General features: G+C 42.9%; 1 protein-coding gene across 8 annotated transcripts in view; it reads right to left on the bottom strand.

Annotated features, from left to right (window-relative positions):
- The window catches only part of LOC103185425 (fibroblast growth factor receptor 2), a 92,544-nt gene that overhangs the window by 20,102 nt on the left and 56,435 nt on the right, over positions 1-16,007 (bottom strand). For all 8 annotated transcript variants that reach the window (XM_007903899.2, XM_007903894.2, XM_007903895.2 and 5 more), the window contains 2 exons: positions 13,879-14,002; positions 552-742 (listed from right to left, as the gene is read on the bottom strand). In XM_007903899.2, coding sequence (XP_007902090.1) covers positions 552-742; positions 13,879-14,002 — 315 coding nt within the window. The remainder of the gene's footprint in view (positions 1-551; positions 743-13,878; positions 14,003-16,007) is intronic.

Below are 16,007 nucleotides of genomic sequence, written 5' to 3'. Positions count from 1 at the left end.
GGGGAAAATTCACAGTGTTAATGGGGTGACGGGGGGGGGGGGGGGTGGGGGGGTGAAGGGCAAAAGGAACATCGCACCAAAAACAGTAACAGAGCATCAAAAACATCTAAACTTGCGCCCTTAATAAACGGTTCGCAACGGCTACCATTAAAACCTCGGTGTGTATTTCTCCCCCTTTCATATTTTTCCCCTCCCCATTCCGACAGCTGGCTGAGGGGTAATAAAGGCATCGTTAACTTGAAACGCAATACCGCAACAAGAGCCACAATTTTAAGTTACAATTTTACAACAAAAATCATTACATCATTATATAATTAGATACACACACACGAGTGATTTTAGATATCAAATCAGTATATTGAACGTATAACACGAAACACCAACAAACACGACAAATTGCATCTATGCAGCGCATCTTTTCACATCGGGAGGACGTCCCCAGGCCCTGAATATTCCGTGAACTTATTTCCAAACATCTCCAATTTAAAACAGTTAAGACAATCACGACAACATGCAGAAATGTTCAGGACAACGGGCCTGAAGTCTCGAACCTTTAAGACGTGGACATATGGGTTGCCTTCTGGGTTGTACCGACTGCCGTTCTTCTCAAAATGCTTCAGCCACTGTATGTGTGGCTGAGCGTCGCTGTACACTTTGCACACAAACTCCACGTTGCTCCCGACCAACACCGTTTTGTTTGCTGGGAGCCCGGCTTGAAGGATGGGCCTATGCGGAGACCGTTCTGGAAACCGAACAAAATGCATCTTCGTCAGTCACGCCCAGGTCGTTGCGTGAGCTACACATGGCACACTTTCCTAGACACACACACATCCTTTCAGCAAAGAAAACAACAAGAAATTTGAGGAAACAGAATTTTCCCTTCTCTTAAACCTTTATTGACCGCTTGCTGGAACGCCCCCCCACCCCCCCAGGTTTCGGGGGACTAAAAGCTTTGGAGAAAAGGGCAACTTTTCACGGTTAAAAACGTGAATTCAATCAGGTTTCATCCTGTCTTTTAATCTCTGTTGATTCCATTGGATTTTAAATCGAGTCACACGGTGTGAATGGTAATGGGCTGATTTGGCTGAAATAATGAGAACACACCATGTAGGTTTGCGAATTTTTTAAGTCACAGGCAGAAGTCAGAAAATACCCACAAGAGGTTCACACTAATTAGGGCTTTGTGATGGAAAGAAGTACGAAATCTACTCTGGGAATAAGAAAAAACGATTTGGCCAGTACATAGAATATTCACTGTGTGACGTTCGATGTAGTATCAGGTTGTCTGTGTGCTGTCACACAGGGCAAGCACTTTAAATTACTGTTGTATTGTTGTGCATTGTTCCGATATGTACTAAACAATGTACTAATGATAATCCCTCCAAAACAAAACAATAATAAAAAAAAATCGGTCATTTTCACTCCACGACTGTTCGTGGGACGCTGCTGTGTGCAATTGGCTGCCTCATTTCGCCCACAAATATACGGTCAATTCACTTTACAGTCTATCCCGTGAAGCGCTTTGAGACGTCGAGAAGACGTGAAAAAACACTCTATCAAATGCGAGGATTATTAGTATTACTGCTCGAATATCTCAAGAGAGAGACTGGCTTAAAAAAACAATAATTTTTTTTCAAAAATATACTAAAATGCCTTCTGGACTTCGGGGGAGGCGACAAGCCAGGCAACTCTAATCGCAACAAAAGACATGAAAAGCTATAACCTTAGGAATGTGCACAAAAACAAGCTCAGAGACACAAATGACTATCAATGGCACCATCTATATTACTTTATTAGCTTGCCAACATTTCTGAATGGGTGTTTTGAATGTGCCAACACATTCTTTCACAAGCAAACATTTTGATTGCAGTGCAAAGAAATGGTGGCCCTATTTAACAATACAATCTTTGATATAGTCAAATGTACTCGGCTGACTGCAAAGAATCTGCTGGGAATTAATTCATAGGGCAACGGTGCCCTGTTATACAAGCCACAGACAGCCCGTTTCAAGTGTGGTACAATTACTCAAAACGCTCGGGACTTCTATCACTTGTACATTCATATATTAAGGCAGCATCCCGAGCCTCAAACACTAGCGTCTCAGCTTATACTTTTGCTGCTCTATAATCAGCCAGAAGGAGCTTTTTCAGTTCCCTTTGGACCAATGCAGATCTCAAAGGATTGTGTTTTTTTGCTTTTGGGGGAGGAGACATCCCTACATATTTAAGTTGTTCTTCCGAAAATATTTAAAAGCCCTTCGAAAATGCTTCCAATCATCTGGACATAAGACGGACTTGCAATTCGTGGAGCAGTGTTAAAAAAAATAGCCATCGGAACTGTACTAACTAAAAGCATGTCAAACATTGACTGAGAAAGAAGAACATCTGAAACAACTCTTCCCACTTTCAAACACAACAGAAGAAATAAGTAGCAACCGTTCCAACCAGACCACTGTCTCTTACGCGGAAGATTAATTGTACATCACTGGCCCCAACAGTACAGAAAAACACCCTGAAGCAATGAGCTATTTGCCAGCTACTTCACTTCCCTCTCTCCGAGTTCAAGTTATTATTTTTTTTGTTAAGCGCAGTTCAATTTCATTTAATTCCCTGAGAATATCCATAGAATATTTTATTTTTTTTACACACACAAGGTAAAGCTAGGAATTTAACATTTATATGAAACAGACATCGTAAAAACCCATGCACTGCCCCTTAGGAGACTTCCAGGATCAGTTTGAAGCATAATACTACCGTGTAATTTACACCGCACTCTCTCTGAAAGAGTAGATAGACTTGATCCAAAACTTATAAAAATTACAGCTTAGGACTTTTCTTTTTTTAAAAAAAATGAAAGCAAAGCAAAGTTTGAGGAATCGGGTGGGAGAGGAGGGGGGAGAGAAGAGAGTGGGGGGCGGGGAACTACTGGAGGCTCTTAATGTGAACGGAGGGGGAAAAAGGGAAAGGAATGTTAAAACCTGGTTTTCAATAAAAGAGGTTTTGATGAGGGGGAAAAAAAGTGACCATTTTATAGCGGTTTGTGCTGCCATAACTTCAAGCTCCAGAGCTCCACTGGGGATCAGGCTATCCCAAGAAAAACACTTCATTTAAGAAACAAAAGCCGTAATTGTTTTTCCTGAGGATGTGAGATAGAGAGATAGAGCATTCTTCCTTCCACTTTCCACAATTAAGCATGCCGACTACTGAGCGAGCCCACCGGACTCTTGGGGGGAGAAACCCTCAGGGAACGGCTAAAGCTAATTCCATTGTGCTTGTTCACTGATGTGATGAGGTGAGTTTGTGAGTGGCCCGAGCAGAGGAGGGTGGGGGGGCGTAAGGGAAGAGAGAGACAGATAAATGAAGCAGGTGGCGGGCACCAGAACTGATGTAATCAACGTTAGCTGCAGCCGTTGATTTATTAAAAAATCCTCGCATTTGATACAGCGCCTTATCACGTCTTCCGAGACGTCTCAAAGCGCTTCGCGGAATAGACTGTAAAGTGAATTGACTGTATATTTTTGTGGGCGAAACATGCAACGGCAGGCAACTTCACACGGCAGTGTCCCACACACAGTCGTGGATTGAGTAACAATGATTATTTTTAAAAGGGATTATTGTCCCCGGAAAAAGGGACCCACCAATCGACTAACAACCAGGTTCCTACTTACCTCTAAGTAAACAGAGGTGCGTGGGTAAGGAAACTTTCCCAACGTTTTGCCCAGCCAAATATTTACCAGCTTCATGCTATTTTTGCCTCTCTCTGCCTCTCTCAAACACAAATATTACAGCAACCACAATAAATGAAGAATCTTGTGTAAATCCTCGGTTTGATATCAGCCTGGCTCAGTTTGTAACACTCTCCTCTGAAAACTCCCGTTGGCAAGCTGTGCGGCTTTTGATGGTTGAGCTTCAACAGTACCCCCACACTGGCGTCCACAAGCCTTGTTAACTCACCAACCTGTATCTAGGAATTAGATAAACAGGGTCCTCTCCACCAGGGAAAGAGCGAGCAATTCCATTCCGCACACGGAAATTTCCACATGTAAATATAAATCCTTGCATTTGATATAGGGCCTTATCACGTCTTCTAGACGTCTCAAAGCGCCTCACAGGATACACTGTAAATTGAATTGACAGTATATTTGTGGGCGATAGGCGGCAGCCAATTGCGCACAGCAGCGTCCCACAAACAGTCGCGGATTGAGTGACCCAATTCTTTTCATATTTTTATATAAAAAAATTATTTTAATGAAAAAATGATATGGGTATGTGAAATTCTCAGTCCGGTTGATGGTTGGTGCTGGGTTTCTGCGTGCATCAGACATTTTGCTACCCTCCAAAGAAATTCTTTAACATTATGGTTTCCAGCCCTTTAAGAATATTGTAAACCTCTTCGTCTTCGGTGCTTTTCAGCACCTTTTCAACCAGGACAGACAACTGCTCCTAAATGATGTGTTGCAAAAAAAAACACAGCTATTCTTGCCAATAACTCAACTATATCCAGAATAAGGCCTTTGTTTAAGTAAAAGGATTAGTCCGAATACTCAACAAAACAAATACGAAATCTGATTTGGAACAAAATGGCAAGGCTTCAGGAAAACTATCCAGCAACTTATTTGTCTCCACAGTTTCAGGGAAGCGCAGAATTGTAGCAGTAACACACAAAAAAAATCTGGATCAGGCTCAAAACCTACAACTAATTTATAATTAAAACATTGGTGCAGTTCAAAGAAGAGCTGCTGGTCGCCAAAAGACACAAACAGCTAAAATGCAACAGAATCCGTCTCTCAGCAGAGAGAAAAAAATCTCTCTCTCTTCTCTTTGAAGGACCATGGGTCTCAGTTTGTCAATGACACCGTTCAATTCAGGTCATTTGTTCGTTTCGGAACCTGGCCATCACTCATCCACCTTCATCTATCCTCACACCCTGAGCTTGGCGTTTGCCTGGAGGCTGAGCAGAAAGTTCGCTCCTAGAGGCATCTGTCAAGAGATGTTCAGAGGGACATGGGGTGACCTGCACCCTTGACTTTATCCCTCCTCCGCCACTTCGCTGCAGAGGTGCACTGCCTGGAGTCTACGGTGATTCAGCTCATAGTCTCGCCTGACACTCCAGCGCAGTGCTGGGGAAATCCTCATGGTCAGGAGCGCGGTGCTTCAAATGAGATGTTAAACCGAGGTCCCGTCTGCCTGTCCGGGTGTCACTATTCAAAAATGGAAGGGGAGTTTCTCCCGGTGGCCGGGCCAACAATCTCCGAGATAAAATTGGGTCAAATCACGTGATGGCTATTTGTAGGACACTGATGTGTGCAGAATTGGCTCAAAGTGCTTCACAGAATAGACTGTAAAGCCTTCCGGATGTGAAAGATGCTATACCAAATGCAAAGGTTACATTAAAATTCAATGGAGCATGGGCATGAACACAAGAGCAATCCCACAAGCAGAGTGGCGTGTACAGTCTCTCGGTCCCCGAATATCCCCCCTCTCCCCACTTTCCTAATCTTAGCAAACCAAACTCAGCACCGGTCAAATTGTCCAACGAGGGCAAGCAAAATCTCAATGATGATACAGTGGAGCCTTAAAATTCAAGGAGTTCAAAGCCTTATTGCTACAGTTACCAGGTGCCTCTGTGGTAAGCAAACAACTCCAGACCAAAATCCTCATTAGTAGAGACTGGCTCATTCTGCTTAGTGAATCTGCCATTGAACAGACATCAAAGAGCAATGTTCCAGTCGAGTGCTTGGCTCCCGACCAAAGGGTTAGAAGTTCAAACTGACCTGCTGGCTGGCGGGTACATTTTGCCAGCTCCATTTTGGAGCCAGCAGAGTCAGCACTGCTTGACACTTACACTGACGTGATCAATCCAATATCACAGGAACACAGCCCGACCAGACAACCGATGAGCAACACTGAAAGCAGCCAAGAGGTTCACGACCCTAACTTATGGGTATGATGACCATGAGAGATTAATAAAGTAGGGCAGATTTAAATGTTTCAATGAAATGATGGATAACAGATTTTAAGAGATCCTTGCTAGCTGGAAGGGGACACGAAGACACGATTAAGGTTAAATTGACCCAACAGTGCATTCAGACATCATTAAAGATGTCTGGAATTTCTGTGGTCACCTTAACTTGTACGTCACTAGTGTTTCCACTTAACAAAGACACAGCTCTGCTTCTTAAACATCTTTTTCAGTTATAAAGCTAAAACGGTCACATTCTGTAATGTAACTTTCTTTCTCTTGATATATCATTCCTCAGGACAGTATTTTTTTTTGGAAACAAAATAGTTCACGTGAATTATTTTCGGGTACTGTACTTTGAATTTGCCCACATCCAGTATAGCAAGTGTGCTGGGTCGGTCTACACATCGCTGCTTCCTGACATGGTTCAGAATCCGAAACTAGGGAGTAGGGAGCCAATCTTTGCTTTCTTAAAAAAAAATAAAAGTACAAAAAGGAAGGAAAAAAGGCTCACCTCAAGCTCAATGGGTAAATGGATACGCTAATGCATGTTTCTAGTTTACATGGAAAATGCACCGGGTTTGACTAAACTGAAGCAATTTGACAGAATTAAACAGTTTACAATGTGAGGTATCAATGAGAGTTCAGGGTAAATTCATAAATATTATTATTATGGAGCGATAGGAACCCCTAGAGCTTAATACAAAGATAATAAAGACAGGAAATGAGGCAATGCATGCAGGGCTATGATGTAAAGTATGAAAGTAAAAACAAAAAGGTGTAGTTTGTGTTTCAGCTAACCTCGCTGCGTCTTTAAATAACATTTTTGAGGAAGATATTTTTAGCACGTCCTCCATCAAGAGCATTTGCATAATTGTTGCTTATAGTTTGGCAGCCAGGTGTAAATCATGTCCCCTGACTTGTCAGTGGATTTAATAAAGACCCTTTATTCGCCTCTGAACAAACTGCCCGAGAGCAAGTTGCGGTGCAGATTCCTTAGTGCTTCAGTCCTCGTCTCTTCTTGTTGTAGGCCTACGCTCTGAGGTAAATATGTCAAACTCTGGCTCATTACTGTCAGGATTTAGTCAACAACTATATATTGGCCTGTCAAAATTGCAAGTTGGGGCCACTCAACAGAGCACCATTTAGAAATTCCCAGACGCTAGCCACATATAAGCACAGGTATGTACATTTATCTAACACAATGTCTATTTTTTTTCCCAACCCTGAGGGCTAAAGCTTTAAGTAAACTCAAGATAAAGTTATGTTAATGTTAGCCTGCTCTGTTAAAAAAAAATCAGCACACTGGGACTATGTTCAAATGGAACTGACCTGGGATGGCGAGGGAACTCCCGAAGTCAAATCCAGGAAAGAGAGGGGTGCGCAAGAGAGAGAGAAAGAGGAGAAAAGAGTAGGGGGTTAGAGAGAGAAAAAATGTGGCTGACGAGGGTAGGGGGTGAGAGTTAAGAGAGAGAGAGAGAGGGTTAGTGATTGAGTCAGAGGAAGAAGGGTGGGAGAGAGACCGAGGGAGAGAGAAAGAAAGAACGCAAGACAGGAGAAGGAAAGGCATAGAGAAAAGGAGAGAAAGAGAGGACCTACCTTTAAAAAAGTAAGTTCATTTTTGATGTAAAAAAAGAAGTCTGTCTTCGGTAATTAGCTATATAACAGAGTGAAGAAATCCAGAGCTGACCTGCTAGAGGTTAAGCCTATTGAAATTGCTCTATTCTACACCTCGTGTACATCAGCCTTTAATTAAAAAGACTTTTTAACCAAATGGACTCCCACCCCCCACTTCCCAGGATGGTATATACATGGGATTTGTTTCCAAGTTACCCAATAAATATGACAATTCAACATTGAAGTGAAAAACCCCCAAAACGTTTTATTATTCAGACAACTCAAGTCGGACAAACTCATATTAAACATTTTTTTTTAGTGGACTTCAGCATTGAAATGCAAATAAAAGTCTCAAACCACAAAACACACTGCATAGGTATGTTTCTCAACGTCTAGTCTCCTGTGTATAGGATTAGTAGTTAAAAGCCAGCTATAAATCACAATTTATTGTTCCTCATCTCAGCATTTCTAGCATCTGCCGTCCTATTAATTGCCCGCAGTTCAGTTTCCTGTTCAATAAGAGCCAGATTTTCGACTTCACGTCGATGTGAAGCTGAAAACAACCAGTCTATAATAATAATAATCCTTACATTTGTGGAGTCCTGTAGCTTAGTGGTTAGAGCACTCGCCTTGCAAGCGAGAGACCTGAGTGAAACCTTGGGCAGGTTTCCTTACTCCACATGGCTGATAATAATCCCTCAAGGAAAAAAAACAATAATCTGATCATTCAATGCACAACTGTTTGCGGGACATTGCTGTGTGCAATTGGCTGCGGTGATTCGCACACAGAAAAAAGTCATGGATTGAGTGACTAAATTTTTTTTAAGAAAGGGATGGATATTACTCCCCGGAAAAGCGATCCGCCAATCGACTAACAACTGGTTAACTAACAACTCTATTAAAAGCCGGCGCATACACTGGATGGAATCGTCATCTCTTTCAGACGGAGAACGAAGGCACGATGGGCCAAATATGTCAAACTAAAAACAACTGACAGTTGAGTCCTTCAGCATTTTGATCTACTGGCCTCCAAGTCATGTCTGGTCACATTGAAGAGGATAAGCGCGGAAACAAATTCTCTTAAGTTTGAGTCTCTGGGGACGTGCTAAGACGCACTGCATTCTTAAGCACTACACTAATTTTTTTTCAAAAAAACCATGCCACCATTTTTGTTCAGCGAACTCAGCACTGCCCTGGAATCTCATCTAACAGGTTAACAAAATAATTGATGCCGACTGCATCTCATGTGTCAGACCCGCCAGGTAACTGCCGAAACCTTCCTGGTTCACAGGGGATGCTCAATTTACAGTCATCCTCCTCAAGACAGAACGCTGGCTATTTTACAAGTCGCTGTCACTCCTGTGCAACAACATGGCCTGATGTAGTCTATCCATGTTACAAAGTCTTCATTCACAGCACTGCAGCCAAGCTAAGTGGTTCCAATGACAAGAGTGTTGGACTCATTGATGTTTCAAGCTCAGCCATCCATCCCCGCGAAACAGTTTGCCTGCTTTGTATCCTATTGCCTAAGCTACTAGATGAAGCATCTCTGAGTGTTAGGGAAGTTGGTTTCAATTCTAAATGGTGCAACGCAGTCACAGATTTCAACTGAATTCTCAGTTTGGTTGGGATACTCCTAAGCATGTGTCAAGACACCCAGCTGCCCAAAAAAACACACTAATTTCAGCTACACCCTGCCTTTGATCCTTGTGAGCTCATTCTGGGACATGCGCTGTATAAACAATTGGGCTCAAACAATCCCTGGCCAACAATAAAACACCAGGAATCGCTCTTCAAAATAAGGACGGAAATATCTCCACGATCCCACCAGTTCATTTTCCAATCAATAAAAAGCTTTTAATCTCAAACACCAATAGCACAGGTACAGATCACACCCTCACGGGGTTTTAAGTGTTGCGTGAAAGAATTAACACAAGAGAAAAATGGAGGATTTTTCTTTTTCTCTGATGTACAAGAAACAAGGTCTGCTCTCTTGGTTTCTCCCTCGATCTGACCTCACCTCTTTCTGGACCAGAAGCTCACAAGTTAAACCATTTTGAATGTCTGCCCACACCTCGTTAAAGGCGTTTGATCTTAATGAACCGCCCATTGAGGAGCATCAAGAGACTCATTCAATTCAAGGTGTGGCCATTGTCTTTGGGACAGGATCCTTGGCGGTCGACTCCAAATGCGTTTAAACACGAGTGTGATCAGTTTGGAAGGCAATGCTCTTTCAAGAACAACAACAACAAGATTTCATTTATAGAGCGCCTTTCACGTCGGGAGGACGTCCCAAGGCGCTGGACAGTTGGGTCAGGACCCGAGCATTGGGGGGAAATGGTCAGAGTGAGGGGAGGGAACCTCCAGACATCATGGAGTCCCTACCATTGATTGTTGGTATACTTTTTTTCCCACACAAACCCGCACACACGCAGCAGCTTGACAGCTTTTGTTTTTGAAAACTGTCACAACGGCTAAGATTGTCAAGTTTCTGCTTGCAAAACAGATGCGAACAATTAATTTACTGCTCCCCGGAGAGCCAGAAATACAGCATCTTGCTAATGCCGTTCAGGCCCGAGAGCTAAACGAAGTATCAGTTTGCAAATCATTAAAGGGTTAAGTTACGACATTCACTGGGTGAAAAATGTATTAATAAGTAGGGACACGCAATCCTTACGTTTCATTTGGCTGAACTCTGGAGAACTTTTGCTTTTGAATCCAGCTACATTCAATGTTTTTATTTCCAGCGAGACCCAGTGAGTGACTTCTGGGCGAATGCACATTGGGTCAAGTGATCTCATGAAACTGCCGAGTTCACTCCCGACACAGGGGTTACAATCCTCAGCTTAACCGCACCGCACGGCTGAAATCGTGCCGGAGTCTCGGGCTAAAAATCACCAAAAACGTTACGGGTTGTAAAAACGCAAGGTTCGCGGAATAAACAAGAATGCCATTTACTTTTGCTCAACTCAACCTTTGTCTGCCCTCACCCTCCCCACCACCACACTCCCACCCCTGGAACTGGCAGGCAACAAGTTCAAACCCGATAAGAGTGTACGAAGAATCAAGCTACGTCATCCGTTCGAGATTTTGATCAGCACTTGATTTGCTGCCAAAGACAACTCTGAATTTGGAATTCTAATAATTATTCGAACAGTGGACAATAAATCAAAAATGACAAGCAGCCAAAATAGCCTGGGGGGGGGGGGGGGGGGAGGGGGGTGGGGGGCGGAGAGATACAAGGCTCATAACAAATCTCTACAGCTCTCTCTAATTTTAATTCTCACTGGACTTGTTCCCTTTCTCTGCCAATCGCTAACCAACGATACCAGAATTCTCCAGTGCCTCTGCGTGAGTATGTAACACAAGTTGTACGTCTTGGAGTCACTCTACGTTGGGTCCTCTTCATCTGTCTCCCTATCATTGTGTGTGTGTGTGCGTGTGTGTTCTCCTGAAGCTGAACCAAAGACTGAAAGACAGGAGTGTTTGTAACCTTCTGGTTGGCAATTGAAATCACCTCCTCGCTCTTAGTCTAGTCTACTAGCTTCCCTTACGCTGGTAAACAATGGGCATTGATCATACCCTAAAGACTTGCACATTAAACTAATTTATGGCTTACATTATCGATTAAAAAGTGGTGGGCCAAGCTTCATTAGGCTGATGTATAGGCATAGCAGCTGCCCTGATCAAGCAAGTGTTTCCAGTTTTGTCATCCAAACATTCTTTATGGTAAGGGGAATCCTGACTTAATTATTATGAATGAAGCGCCGATTCTGTAGTGTGTGCCCCGAGTACTAGAAATGTTAAATAAAATTCAGAGCGCCTATATCTCGCTTACATTTCTGAGCTGCTGTCGGTCAGTTGGAGAAGTCTTAACCACTCAACAAGCTAATTCGAGATTCATCTCAAATCACAAGGTGCGAGGATCTGTGTGTGTGTGTGTGTGTGTGTAGGGGTGGGGTGAAGAGATGAAAAGTGCCACGTCGCAAAACAAATAAAGTCCACTGCAAAGACAGCAATGTTGTAACACATGGGCTGTTTTGTCTGACGCATGAGTGATGGGTGTGCACTCATTGTGAATGCCAACACCCTGTTCTGTAGTAATACTCAACTGGCAAGTGTTCAGCAGTCAGTCAGGTGGAAACAAAACTGTACAGATCCAATTAACACTTAGACCAGGGTATTAGTAACTCACCAACTGCCATGTTAACTCTAGTGCCTGCCACGCTGATTCTCAAAACTTCTAAAATGTCACACACTTGCCTCTTATTTTCTGTTCAAAGAGATACGTATCCAACAGAATGGGGTTTTGAACACGTGCAACCTATTGAACCCGTTTCCTGAACTGCAGAGAAATAATCTTGGACTGAATCGCTTTCATTCGGTATTTTAAGTAACAAAGCACAATAGGATCTGAGAGATGAATCCTTAATCTCAAACACATCATTGACTCCAGATAGATTTATAGCTGACTGGCAATATTTTCTGCCTTGGAGAATCTTGAACGAGTATAAATATTTGCGGCACAATACGATTTGAGGAAAAGTTAGTACTTTGAAGTACAATAATTCCACCTTTTAATTCCAGTTGTAAATCCTCAGCAGTTTTTTTTGGAAGGACAAAAAAAAATAACAGCCCATATCCCCTCCCCTCCTACAGTGCAACATTTAATTTTGTTTAATAAAGTAAGGATTTTTACCGACTCGTAACGCATGTTCAATAAAACTCGGCGAATGTGGCTCGATGCTTTCTCAAGAAGCTCTTAACGTGATAAAAGTACACAACCGTACAAGTTTCTGAATGTATCTCGGCTCTCTGTGGGTCGCTCGGGAAAAAAAAAGGCACAGGGCCTTTGAAATTCTGCACTTCAGTTTCATAATGTTTACAACTTCTCTCCATGAACGAGTGCACTTTGTGAAGTCATTACCTGGCAAGGACCGTACTTGTTTACGTATCCCATTGTGCAGCATAATAGTCTTCAATGTTAATTGTCGAGCGCATGAATTACACTTCGAAAACAAGAAGGAAAAAATGGTTGGTCGGGCCTTTTATTTATTTTTTTACAAGGGCCCTGTAAATCTTGACTGGCCATCATTTTATTGCAAAAAAAAACCAATGGGCTCCAACACTCCCTACAGTGTCAAATGAGAAGTATCCAGATGTGCCAGAGGCTAAACTCACAACAACCACTCTCAGTGCTGACAGCTTTGAAACAACACCAACTCGCATTTACATAGCGGCCTTCAAGTGGGGTAGCGTCTCGCAGTGCTCAACAGTACCAGAGCTTGATACCAAAACCAGACACTCTGGTTGGTTTTTTTTTGGGGGTGGGGGGCGAAGAGAAGACGAGAAGCTAATCGGATGTCAATTCTGTGACCCTGCTCTATGGGCTGCCTCATACAGTCAGTTCTTGTTCAATACTCGAGTAACCTCTAGCATTAAACCAACCCCTTTACCCTCTTCCTGCACAAGGTCTCTACCTCACCGCACCACATCACCTTTTCTGTCACATCATTCCTTTTATAAATGAACCATGCACGAGGAAAACACAGCTGAGAACATGGCAACTAGCTGAATGACGGAACATAACAAGTCTGAGCTCTTGCGTGAGTGTGTTTTCTTTGGACGAATACAGATCAAATGGTATTTAGTGTTCAGTCGCTTATTCCCTCCCCAGTCCCCTTAGAAAGGTTTCGAAACCAAGTTTTTCAGCGAATGACAAACATTGCAGAAGTAATCCAACTGCTATAAAGTACGTATTTGATGCAGGTGACAATCCTAGAGTTTTATTGGTTTGCTGCACACAGGTAAAGAGCACTTAACTCCTGCACAGTCTGACTTGGCAGCTTTAAAAATGCTTTCAAGTGAGTGATTCATTCAGATACAATAATGGAGTCTAATTTTACGACCTAGATTAAGTATGGAACACAAATCATCCTGATGTGCATAGGTAACCCTGCCCTCCGACATCAAGTCTCACATTTGTCTCCAGCAATCAAAAACAGCGAGAGAACGTGGGGTGTGGGAATAGGCAAGTAAATCGGACTGAAAGGATTGCTCCTTTACAAGAGCCAGCACAGACATGATGGGCTGAATGGCCTTCTCCTGTGCTGTACATTTCTATGGTTCCATGGTTCTAAAAGGATTGCGGCTTTACTGGAACCCAAAGATTCGATACCTCGAGGACTTTTACCATTTCCACTACAAGTTTAGAGCCCTGCCCCCTCTTCCCCAATGTGTTTCGCAACCAAACAGGTGAACATTTATACGTTCGGTGTGTGTTCATTCAATGCCACTTACCGACTACGTCAAGGTGGTACGTATGGTTTATGGATCCGTAGATATTTTCGATCACACACGTGTAATTCCCCTTATCAGACGGAACTGCACTTTCCATAACCAGACTCCAATGCTGAGGCCGAATCTGTGAGTGGAAACAAAACAATAGATTGACTGCTTGACCACAGGGAATAGACAGGGGTATATCAAGGTTTGACTCACTGCACTCCCGTATATTCCATTTCGATTGAATGGCCACCATGGGACACCAAATGTACTTGTTAAACCTAAAGATTCAGGGATTTTACCAACACAAGTAAAACACAAATGTGAGACCATCACCATGGAAAATTTGTCTGTAAAACAGTGAAGTGAACGATGTACTGTACTTACTTTCTGATATGTATGTAATATATCTATTTATGTATACATTTATAAAGATTAATCTTACACCCTCAATCTTGGCTCAGCATTCAGTCGTTCATGTTGCATTAACTTTTAAAGCTCAAAATCCTACATGGGAGATCGTTTGACATACACCAACTGATGCGGAGCAAGATTGAACCGCGAAGAATGTCACAAGGGAATCCTTCCAACAGAAATTCCATTGTCTTAATCTCTAGAACGGGCGACTATTGTAAACCTTAATAAACAAACACTTTTCAATCGAATGCCGTCTATCCTGCATTAAAAGTTTTCCTTTATAAAAAAAACCCTCATGTTTTTCACAGGTTTGGCTTGCTGTAGCACGAGACCACTGACTCTTCCATTTGAGTTCAATTCCCTCTCGACTGCTATTCGCAGGCATTGTTCCCTGATGCTCACTTTAATAAGTGTGCTGTACGAAGAAAATACATGAGCATAGCGGGGCCAAAGTATTTCTCTGAGGCAGCCTGGTAACCTCACAGTGACAGCATTGGCTTCACAGCCAGATGGCTGGGAGGTCAAGTCCCAGAGCACCATGAACCCGACACCATACAAATAGTACGTCAGCTCTGTACTGGATTGTCGGGTAAGAGTGCCTCATGTTAGAGTAATGCTGTGTGTGTATATGTGTGTGGACAGATACACAAGCTGGGGGGGGGGGGCGCGGGGACTGATGAACCCAATTACTTCCCGGTAAAAGCCAACTGTACCAAGCGGGTCCACCCTCTCTCCAAGGGGAATGAGACTGTACTTCTTTAACACAGCCCTGGCTTGTAGGAAGCCAACAGGGAATAAATGAGAAGACGTAGGAATATAGCTAAGTTATTTTCATGCAGAATTTTGCTCAGTTTGGTGAAATAGTTCAAACCCCAACAAATTGATCTCAATCCTACATTGATCCTAAGTTAAAGTCAAAGACCCTACGACAACAGAAGCGACTGCTTTTCATCCCCACTCCCCTCTCCCTCATCATTTCATCCTTTGTTTATAAACTTCAGGGTGAGGAAATAAGTAGGAGCAGAAAAGGCCAAACTTGTGTTTTCTACACAATGTCTCATTCATAGTGTGAGGTCCGTTCCGTCAGCTTCTCATTATGTGAAAACAATTTTGAAAGTGTTGATCGACGGAGCCCAAACGGACACAATTACCCTGTGATATCCCCAGCAATCCCAAAGGCTCCTATTTTTTTCTTTAAAAAAAAAAGAAAATCTTGGAACAATTCACCACACGCGAGTTTTAGATACCAAATCCCAATTCAAGATTCAGACGCAAGAGGCTTTTAAAACCAAATACCCTTCGCACGCGAAGGTTTGTGCAAGGAACGGTTCACTCCGCAGTTCTCTTCTTAACGAAACAGAGCAATCTGAAATTCTACAGACCAGACTAAACAGCTTCTGTGGTTGTCTGACATGTAGATGGACATCTCGTGCTCATTTGATTTGCAGCTAACATAGAGGTGGCTGTTGAGTGACAGACTCCATCCTGCATAAGAGAACTATGGCAATTAAAGTGCCCTGTTATGATGATGTCGTTCGGTGGGGGAGGGGAAGAAGAGTGGCCTTAGATTCTAACCCCTCAATTTAGTGGTCGCCGATCAATGACGTCACTGCACACCGTGCTAAAAATGGTCGACATCCTGCTCATCAGGTCACCAATGATGTCACTTCCCGTTTACTGTGCACACGCGCAAAAAGGACAAGAACGACGGGGCCTGGTTTACACAT

Source organism: Callorhinchus milii, unplaced genomic scaffold, assembly GCF_018977255.1.
Source record: "Callorhinchus milii isolate IMCB2004 unplaced genomic scaffold, IMCB_Cmil_1.0 Scaffold7, whole genome shotgun sequence".
In the NCBI taxonomy this organism is placed as follows: domain Eukaryota; kingdom Metazoa; phylum Chordata; class Chondrichthyes; order Chimaeriformes; family Callorhinchidae; genus Callorhinchus; species Callorhinchus milii.
This window is presented reverse-complemented; position numbering and strand designations above follow the sequence as displayed.